This window comes from Stegastes partitus, unplaced genomic scaffold (genome assembly GCF_000690725.1).
Source record: "Stegastes partitus isolate 25-593 unplaced genomic scaffold, Stegastes_partitus-1.0.2 Scaffold388, whole genome shotgun sequence".
In the NCBI taxonomy this organism is placed as follows: domain Eukaryota; kingdom Metazoa; phylum Chordata; class Actinopteri; family Pomacentridae; genus Stegastes; species Stegastes partitus.
This window is the reverse complement of record NW_007578119.1, coordinates 588137-598810: the sequence shown is the minus strand read 5'-3', so window position 1 is coordinate 598810 and position 10674 is coordinate 588137. Positions and strand designations below refer to the sequence as shown.

Genomic DNA, 10674 nt, shown 5'->3' with positions numbered 1-10674 from the left:
AGATTGCCCTCATTGATGGTGTTTCCATTGTGTGGAAGATCAGGAGTCAGCAAATACTCGATTCAATGGGACACAATGGACGAGGGTCTCCACAGTGTGCGTGTGGTGTGAAAATGTGGCCCAGTGATTTTAAGTGTAAGTGTGTGCGTCATGTCACTCCCACATGTGATTGGCTCTGTAGTGTGTCATGGTAATAACATGAAAAAGCCCTGATGCTGTGGTATGTTCAGAGAGAGAATTATACAATGTTTGGTGGTACAAATGCTTGCAAACCTTTCACAACCTGGCAAGAAAACAGGAGATGATGATTTGATATTTAAATTTGGAGTTTGTGTTACTTTATTTGACAGATATCTTTGCATTTTCATGATATTTCTGACCATTTGATGAACAAAAGTGTCGGCTATCTGTGATAAATAAAACCCCAATTGAGAAAACTGTTTAAATATTTCTTTTTGTCTAAATTCTAATTGCTTGTCATTTTAACGCTGGCTGAAATCTCTTTGGGTTGTGCCAAAAGTTTCTCTGGCAACATGAATATCTCAAAATAAGATTTAGATCTAATGATTGAATTACAAAAGTAATTTGGGTTTATGCACTAAGGAAAAGAAATGTGTGTATAAAATAATCACTGCAGTAGTTTGAATATAAAGAAGTGTGACTGAAAGGAGTGACTGTAAAGCATTAATATTTAATCCTTGTTGTTGTTTAGGTGAGCTGTCGCTGCCGGCCCATGTCAGCCCGTACACGAAGGTTCCCAAGGAGCTGATGGAGAGCAGGGAGGATGCCTACATCCAGCTGGAGCTGCGAACGCTGGAGCAGGCGCTGCTCGCCACCTGTGTTGGCAGCATCGCAGAGCTCAGTAAGTCTGCCTGTGTATGTGTGTGTGTGTGTGTGTGACCGCCGCCACAGTCGTCCGCTGTGTTTTGTGTGTGTTTGTTTAAACTGTGACCGGCGTCGGTCTCCCGGGACACATCGTTAGACACTGCCAGCTCCCCCTCGGTTACATAACAACCTGTGGCTTGTTTCCAGAAAACAAGGGCACCTTCACGCCCTGCAGGCCACCGTAGCTCATTATCCAGACACTCATTACAGAGAGAAAATAAAAGAAGTGCCTTCACTGTTCAGGCCGGTTTATGGATCTGCTGATGACAGGTTTAATACACCACGTTCTGTATATTTTACTATAAACCCAGCTTTTACATTTACACCTTGTTACATTTAAAATATTAGTGCTGTTGGGTGACAAGAGATTTGTCTGTCTTGAGGGTCATATGGGGGGATATGAAAACTTTTGAGCGACAGAATCAGTGAAACTCCCTCTGAAAGAAAATGCAAGCAATACTCAACTATTGCAGACTGGTAGGCTAACACCAGGTAACACTCTTTATAAGATTATAATTGGTAAATGCTCAACTAGACAACATGTTTGATTTCTTTTGTTTTTGTACTTTGCTTGCAGAGATATGTAATAGGATGTCAAAACAACCTTCTCATTTATTACACATAATCATAGTTTTGACATCTATTATGGTAAAATCTGGGGCCTTTTCATACCTGCTGGTTCTCTCTGATATCTTTAGCAGTGTGACGGTGCAGTAGGTGTTACATTTTATTTAATGTAGAATCACAAAGATATTAAATCATCTTAATCTGCACAAACGATAACCAGGAATGTGCAGGGCGTTGAAAAGTATTAGAGCATTTAGAATGTGTTTCCTTGGCAGCAGTGGATGATAACATTAGTTAAACCTCTTGTTGTTTTTCAATGCTTAATCCATTCCTGTTGTAATTGTTTTTCTGCCACATGTAATCATGACAGTAATTGATTGAAGTACTGCCAAAACTCTGATACACATGTCAATAAGTTACTGTGCTTGTTCCTGGTTTTCTGTTGCTGGTCTGAGTATGAAAATGTTGTTAAACTGGGTTCTCTGTGGTGTAATAAAGGTTTTATTGTGGTGATCCTGTAGAAACTCCGGATAGTGATGATTTCTTTGCTCCTGCAGGTGATCTGGTGTCTCGAGCGATGCACCACATGCAGCGTCTGCGCAGCTCGAGTCCCTCCGTCGGTCACACTCGCTCAGCCAATCAGCTGTCAGCGTCCTGGGCTCCGGACGCCCTCCGCACTCTGTACTACTTCCTGTGCAGCCCACAGATGGAATCACTGGAGAACCCCAACCTGGAGCCTCCGGCCATGACGCTGAGCAGAGAGAGGTGAGTCCAGCACTGATCCTGGGTCTGAAGGTCGTCCAGCTGTGTTTCACGTCATCTAAACCGATCAAAATCTTCATCCAGGCCCTTCCTGCTCCTCCCTCCTCTCATGGAGTGGATCCGGGTCGCCGTGGTGCACGCTGAACATCGCCGCAGCCTATTGGTGGACAGTGATGATGTCAGACAGACGGCCAGGCAGCTGCTACCAGGACTGGACTGTGAGCCCAGACAGCTCGGGTAAAAATGTGGTCCAAAGTGACTTGTTGATACTCCTTTAACAGGCAGAGTTCCTTAATCTGTAATCAATTACTAACTGAGAAAGTGAGAACACAGCTGTCAGGGTATCTGAAGTTTTTAAAAAAAACATTGAATTCAGTCCAAAAAAAGGCCTTAAGGTTTAAAACAAGTGTCAGTTTTCATGTACAACCTACAGGTCATGTTAACTGGTTAGCTGTATTAGAAAATCTTATACAGCTGGTAAGTACTGACATCTTCCATCCATCCATTATCTATACAGCGCTTAATCCTCACTATGGTCATGGGGGGCTGGAGTCTATCCCAGCTGACTTAAGGCAGGGGACACCCTGGACAGGTCTCCACTCTACCGCAGAGCTACACTTAGACAACCAAGCACACTCACATTCACACCTACGGACAATTTAGAATCACCAATTAACCTCAACATGTTTTTGGACTTGTGGGAGGAAGCCGGAGAACCTGGAGAGAACCCACGCTGCACGGGGAGAACATGCAAGATCCCGGGTGTCCTCATCGGGACACGAACCGGTGACCTTCTTGCTGCGAGGCAACGATGCTAACCCCTGATCCACCTTGCAGCCCAGAACTGACATCAATAAAAATGAATTTTTCTTGTTAATGAAAGTCATAGGAGTTAAATCACTTTGTGTGGTTTTTAAGATATCTTCAGATGAATTCTGTAAACTAACTTTACACGATGTATTCCTTTACTTTCATTGCTCAGCACCAAATGGCAAAAAGTGTCTTTAAACAGCATAAAATCCTCCCCACCTGCATCGTCTCTATTTAATACACAGAGGAACATAAAGCAGCTCATTGCAGTTTCACAAACAGGCAGCAGTACAGCTTCATGGCTTTCCTGGCAGTCCTGCAGCAGCAAGCTTAGCTCAGCCTGGATCTGAAAAAGCAACATCCACCAGCCAACAACACAGAAAATTTATTTAAGAGAGCTTTGGAACTGGGACAAAGTGGATGTTTAATATCGAGGACGCTGACCTTTTCTCCCTCTGTCTTGGTTTTAAGTAATCTTCACCTCCTTGAAGGTTTTTATGGCTGTAATTGAAAAAACTCTTCCACTGTGGACATTTTTAGTGGCACTCTCACCTACATAAAAAGATAGCTTACTCCCTCCAGCTACACTAAGAGAAGGGTGGACAATGCTTTTCCTTTCTAGCTCCATTATATTCTGAACGTTATGTAACAATGTGTAAACCCCAGTGTGTGATGAACTGTACATCTGTATTTGATGTTTGCTGTCCTCTCTCTTTCCTTTCTGTTCTTCTTCTCTTCTGCTTGTTACAAATGAAGTGCGATTAAAACCAGTCTGTCCAGTGAAGCACAAAGTTGCAGTGAGACAGTAAACAGGTCCACCGCTACATCTATAAGGAACAGAGTGTTACTGATAGCTCATATGAACCGCAGTATCTGCATTTTAGAACCATGAAGCCCTTCCCAGCAGTGGGATAAAACAATCTCCTCCTCATTTTTGCTGCCTTCTGGCTCCACCCAGAAACACTGGATGAGCGACCAGCAGGTAAACATTTGTGTTTCTGTGCAGGTCCGAGTGCTGCTTCCAGTCCTTTAAGTGTCTTGATGCTGAAGCTGCTTCGGCCAAGTTCCAGCTGGATCTGGGCTTCAGGATGCTGTCATGTGGCCGAGCGGACCTGGTCCACCAGGCCACCAGGCTCCTGGGAGATGAAGGCGTCAACACCATGGACGACCAGGTGGGGGCTGAAAGCTCACTGCTGTTTGTTGATCGCTTATAGTGTACATTATGTTTAGTTCTGTTTATTTTACACAGTTTTTCACCGACAGCAGTAACTATTGTTTCATTGTTGATGCGTATTTATTTACAACGTTGTACTAATACTTCCTGGAGTTTTCCAGTGTTGCAGTGCAGCTAAAACACAAATCTGCACTTAACAATTCCCTCTAGTTAGGTAACTGTGAAACTGTTAAATCATTTTCTTTACACCTTCTATAACAAGCCGTGGCCTACTGGTAGATCACTCAAACAAACTCACGCTGTGCATCTAAACACCTACGACTCTTGTGCAGATCCCAAACCTTTCAAACATACAACTGTGCCAAATGTTGATGATGTTTGCATTAAATGAAGCACAAGACGTCTAGGATATTTCATTTGATGGCGCTTTCATAAAGACTTTAATTTAAAAAAAAAAAAAAGACCATGTGTCAAATAGTGAAGGTGAAAATAAGACTCAAATTGTAAAAACATACATTAGTAAGGAAGAAGAATAGAATTAGAAGCTTTATTGTCATGAGAGATACAGTGACATTTGAGTTAAAACTAAAATTAAAAGAAAAAGAAAAGAACAGCAGAACTTCGACAACCTAATAAATATGTGGAGGTCAGTGTTTATTAAAAGTGTGAAGGTGGTGCTGTCTAAAGGCTTGTTTTTTAGTGTTTCATTTGGTGTAAATGTCATTTAAATTTAATGAAGAGTGGGAACAAGCTGATACGGTCACACGGTTAAGCATTTGAAACCTTCACCGTAAAACTTATTTAGGTGAAAGCACAAGAAACTACTCAACCACAGCCGCAACTGGCTTCACATTTTGTAGTGGGACGAAGGTGAAAAAGTAGAAAACACATCATCCATTTTTATATAAAAAACACTTATATACAATCCACTGATAAAACTGACAAATACACAAATTAAGATTTCTGCCCACATCTGTTTTCATACTTTGAACACATTTTTGATGCTGAATTTGGTTTGCTGCCCACTAATGTTCAGACACAGGTGTATTTCTTTCTCATTGCGCAGAAACTTCATGTATGTATTTAGATCTCATGTATTGTGTGTAAATCTGCTATTTTGGTAGATTTGGTGACTCCACTCAAATGCTAAAACTCTTTCCTTTGTGTGTTCCTGCAGGGAATGACTCCTCTGATGTACGCCTCTGCAGCCGGAGACGAGGCGCTGGTGCAGATGCTCATAGAGGCCGGAGCTCAGCTGGACCTGCAGGTAAAAACACACCGACTCAGCTGCTGCACTTCACAGCTGGTTTTATGAGCTGAAGTCTGAGCGTGTTTTCTGTTCAGGTGCCCGGCTGCTCCACCAGACACCCGTCTGTTCACTCCAGCAGTCGGCGCTGGGTCGCCCTGACGTTCGCTGTGCTGCACAGTCACCTGTCTGTGGCTCAGGTGAGCGATTGTGTGTAACAGTAGCAGCACGTTTCAATGGAGTTGATCCTCTTTATGGAGAGTAAAGGCAGAGTGAGAGGAAGAACATCAGACCTGATTTCAGCAGCATTTGTGAACAGTTTTGAGAAGAAACACAACTTTTCTACTGATTTATTTTTTTAAAGTTTATCGTGTATGTTGCCTTTCTCTCGTTTTTTTTTTGTCAATCCATTTTATAATAATACAGTTATCGTTCCTCAATGAGATAAATGTTTCTTAAAGCAGAAAATACACAATCAGAAAAAGGAGGCAGTTTAAACACAAGCTTTCTTTTGTTCTTATTAAACCATTACAACCTAAAGCTGTGCCTGAACTTTATAAATCAAACAAGTATACAGAAAAAACCAAGGGCCAAATAAATAAAAAGGCATATTAAGGCAGCTTTGGTGTGTATATTGATGTATTTTATTTTTAAATCTGATGCGCTAACACACTCTAATGCTTCTTTAATGAGTGCAGAGGCTGCTGACTGAAGCAGCTGAGTGTACGATGCTGTAACAGTGTTGTCTCCCTGCTGACAGCTGTTGCTGGAGGCCGGAGCAGATGTGGAGGGTGGAGCTCTGCTGGACGGTCAGGAGAGCTCAGCGGAGACGCCGCTACAGCTGGCTGCTGCTGCAGGTATCCTGTCACTGAACACCTCACAGTTCAAAGTTACTTCACAAACTCTGACAGAACGGCTCTCATCATGTGCCACAGTGTCACCAGACGTACACATTACACATATAACATTGTACACATCTAACAGTTACTGTAAAATCATGTAGCAAGTTTTAAATAGTTTGTGTAATAAACTTGACGGTGCTCTCTGGAGGGTGAACTACACTTGTTTCTGTAATTTCTGTGCTGCTCTTAGTTTTTTCTTTAACTCATCTGACACACAGATCCATGTTATATTTTGTTTAAACTAAATATAACCAGGATAAAATGTCTCCTCTTCCCAGGTTACTATGAGATGGTCAGTCTGCTGCTCACCCACGGAGCCGACCCTCTGCTCAGAGTGCATCATGGGAATTCACTGACCTCACCGCTGTATGAAGACATGAACTGCTTCAGCTACGCGGCAGCACACGGACACCGGTGAGAATTATTTCTGACATGATAACTCTCTACTTCCTTTATCAACACACAATAAGCACTGAAACTAAAGATTATTTTTGTAAATTAAGGCATCCATCGGTTGTTTGGTCTGTAACATATCAGAACATGGTAAAAAAAAAGGTTTTCAAAGCCAAAGATAATCTGTTTTTACTGTCAGAAATAAACCAGGAAATAATCACATTTAGGAACCTGAAATCATAGAATTTAGACTTTTTCTCTTAAAAATGCTGATTAATTGATTCTTAGAATAGTTGCTGATTATTTGGGTAGTTGACAACTAAATGATTAATCATGGCATCTCCATACACAACACTCACCTGTCCCTCTTCTATCTGCAGAAACATCCTGAGGAGGCTGCTGCTGCAGCCGCAACACAGGAAGGAGGACATCCTCTCTCTGGAGGAGATCCTGGCTGAAGGAGTGGAGGAGGAGGAAGAGGAGGTCAAATCTCCAACACACCGTCCAGCTCTAAACTCCTCCAGCGCTGTTCCCAGACTGTGTAAAGCCAGGATGAAAGCCCTGCAGCAGGCCGCCTACTACAGCGCAGAGCACGGCTACCTGGACGTAACTATGGAGCTCAGAGAGATGGGTGAGCACAAGATGAGGAAAACCTAACTAGATTAGTTAGTATATATTAAAATCTGAACAAATTTTAGATAAATAGGTAATTTATGTTTTGTGTTTACTGCTCCTAATCCTGATGGATTAACCTGAGTGTGATTCCTACACGATGTAGAGCAAGAACCTCATTTATTACTGAACTCAGAGAGAAAATACACACCAGCACCAGACATGGATTTATCACAGAGTTTCCTTTATAACACATTAAAATTAGTCTTGATTAAAACTATGATCTAAATATAATAAAGCTAACTCCTGGCATGTTTTTTAAAGTAACATTGCTTCCATTTCCAATTTAAACAGAAACTGAAATCCTCTGCTGCAGCTCGGTGCTTTGTTTGTTGTGTGTGGAGCTGTTTGAGATCAGGCTGCTTCAATCAGTCTCTGTTCTTTAACACTGAAAACACTTCAGCAGCATCTCTGCCTCTGTCTCAAACATTTTCTTTCACACATGTTGCTCTGTTCCGTCTCACTGCTGCATCCAGGTGTTCCCTGGAGGTTCCACATCTGGCTGGAGTCTCTCCGCAGAGCCCAGCAGCTGTGCAGGGACGATGTCACCGTCTCCCTCCTCACCGAGTTTCCCTCCATCCGGTCGGAGGATTACAGCCCTGAGCTGCTCTCCACCGGGATCCCGCTCATGTTCAGCATGTTGGAGACCAGCAAGGTACAACTCAACCTTCCCCTGAGTCTGATTTATAGAACATGGAGCTCCGTCTTCAGGAGCTGTTTTTCAACTTTTATGAGATCTTGGAGGTTTGAAGTTCAGCTGTTGGATATAAACAAAATAACAGCTGGTTGCTGAAATGTCATCCACATGTGATGTCTTTAGCTCAGAACACAAAGTAAACCAGAAATGCTTCATGTCTTCTGTCTGACTGTTGAAACGGACAGCAGACCAGTCAGGAAACTTGTTTTGTGTTGATGGACAGTCTGAAGTCAGTGTTGTGATGATCCTCGTGGTTTCTTCTCTGCAGGACTACGTGGTGACGAAGCGTCTGGCGTCCGTCTTCTCTCACTGCTTCGGTTCTTCTGCTGTTTCTCCCGTCCGGCCGATGGACGTCACTCTGTCCACACAGCTCGGTAATGCTGCACTGCTGCCTCGTTTTTCATCTTCTAAACGTAAGCGAGACACCAAGAATGACGCGTTTGTCTCTGTGCTCAGATATTCACTTTCTGAACAACGAGGAGATGTCTGACGTGACGTTCGTGGTGGAAGGTCGTCCTTTCTACGCTCATCGGGTGCTGCTGATGTCGGCCTCTGACAGGTCTCGTTCTTTAGCCGAAATGATTTATTTAATAGTTAAATATGAACTTTTGGTTCCTAATGTGTGACTTTAGTTGATTTGAATCAGATGTTAGTTTATTGTCTTTTGTGTTTGACATGTTTTTTTTTTTAAATACTTTAAAAGCAGCGTCTAAAAAATTGTTTTCTTTTTGAAAATGCAACGTATTTGTGTGGGATATGGCATCTAGTGTGAGAAATATATTGTGACTGATTTAAACTCATCCTGTAGCCGTCAGGATATGGTATTACATTTTCCTTGTTGGTCTTTAAAAAGATCAAATTTGACTACTGAAGTTGGTAGATATACAGGTATTCCTGTTTTTAGCTTCTTGTCATGTATTAAACAGTCAGGATTTGTATTGCGTTTGGAAATAAGTTGTATCTGAAGATGTGACTTTCTCAGACTAACAGAAGTTCTTGAGAAAATCTGTCAAACTTTTACATTTTCTAAAATAATTGCATTCCATAAACTTTATGTAGGAACAGGGAGATACATGCAGTCCATGTGGAAAACTGAAGTCAGGCAATAACTATACATGTTCTGTTAGGTTTCGCCGTTTGCTCGCTGATTCCGATGACATCATCCACATCAGTCACATGACCTACAGCACCTTCCAGGTAGGAGACAAACTGACCTCCTGTCCTCTGGTCCAGTTGTGGCTCTCTAGCTGATCATAATGACTGCATGTTTCCCTGCAGATGATGATGAAGAGTCTGTACTGTGGAGGAACAGAAGGACTCTCTGTGTCTCACTCCGACGCCATGAAGGTACAAATCTGTCACCAGCAGGTGAACTTCGGAAGAGATGGAAACATTTATTGATTGATTGTAACGGCACTTCCTTCAGTTTGAGCAGAAAACGTCACATTTTACTTCAGTCAGGAGCTCTTGTTTAAATTAAGGTTTTCCATTTGAGACATTACTTTTTAATTTGCTTGATAAACGATGAATCAATAATCATCAAAAACTTAACAAGATATATCTTCACTGAGGCAACAAGAATTAAATTTTCTAATTTACTTATGTACTTAGTGACTTGTACGCTGATTTACTTCTGTCTTTAATTAAGTATTAGCTGTTATAAGGTTTCAGTCCACCTGTTTTTTTATGTATATTATCAGTGCCTGCATAAAAACATTTTCATTATCGATTATTCTGCAGATTTTTATTTTTGATTAAATAAAGGTAACATCTTCTATGTCTTGTTCATCCCATCTTCCAAATATTTAGTTTATGTAGTCCAAATAAATGTGGACTTTTTTGTCTTTTAAAGAAATTATTTCTGACAAATTTTCACTACTTTTGTTTGAACGTTACAGAAATAATCAACAAAATATTTGACATTTATGGTTCTGCTTGTTGATCAGTTGGCACATGTTTTTTTAGAGGATCAACAAAAATCCCTGAGTGGAAATTCTGCTAATTTAGAAAGAAAAGTCTCAAGAAGTTGCAAACAAGTTGGATGCTAAGCCAACAGACCTGTTGAATAAATGAACTCCCTGAATGGAGAAACATCAGATCTGAGCAGAGGAAAAAGGAAAACCTTCCTCACAATAATACATGAAATTAAAAGCAATATTTACATGATGTTTTCTGCTTTTTGAACTTGTATTTGTTGACAACTGGGGGAGATTCACACGATACGTTTATACGTTAATATAAAAGTGTTTGAGGTTTTTGAAGAGACTAAAGTCAGTAAATGTTTTAACACTGAGCTAAAAAAAAGGTTTGTCATTGATTTTCAGCATTGTGTAAACCAGGCAGAGTGATTTCAGTGTTTTGTGCCTGTTTTGCAGCTGCTCCCTGTAGCTGCTTTCTTCCAGCTCCGAGGTCTGCAGAGAAGCTGTGAGATGACGCTGTCGCAAAGTCTGACGCTGGACAACGCCGTCGGCATCTATCAGGCCGCTAAGGTATGAAAACAGAAGCTTACGTGGTGACAGGAGTTGGATGTCAGACACAAAGCAGTTAGTGATGAAACCCAGACGTG

The 10674-nt window shown here is 41.5% G+C and overlaps 1 protein-coding gene across 1 annotated transcript; it reads left to right on the top strand.

Annotated features, from left to right (window-relative positions):
- Window positions 1–712: 712 nt before the first annotated feature.
- On the top strand, window positions 713–10603 carry LOC103359686 (ankyrin repeat and BTB/POZ domain-containing protein 2-like; the record flags this gene model as incomplete). The annotated part of the gene is made up of 15 exons (XM_008285157.1): window positions 713–862; window positions 2010–2217; window positions 2299–2451; window positions 4031–4196; window positions 5376–5465; window positions 5543–5644; window positions 6205–6301; window positions 6625–6760; window positions 7120–7370; window positions 7888–8066; window positions 8377–8482; window positions 8565–8667; window positions 9236–9305; window positions 9387–9455; window positions 10484–10603. Coding segments are annotated over 15 exons (2000 nt in total), but the record flags the coding sequence as incomplete, so codon positions are not given.
- Between the last annotated feature and the right edge of the window lie 71 nt (window positions 10604–10674).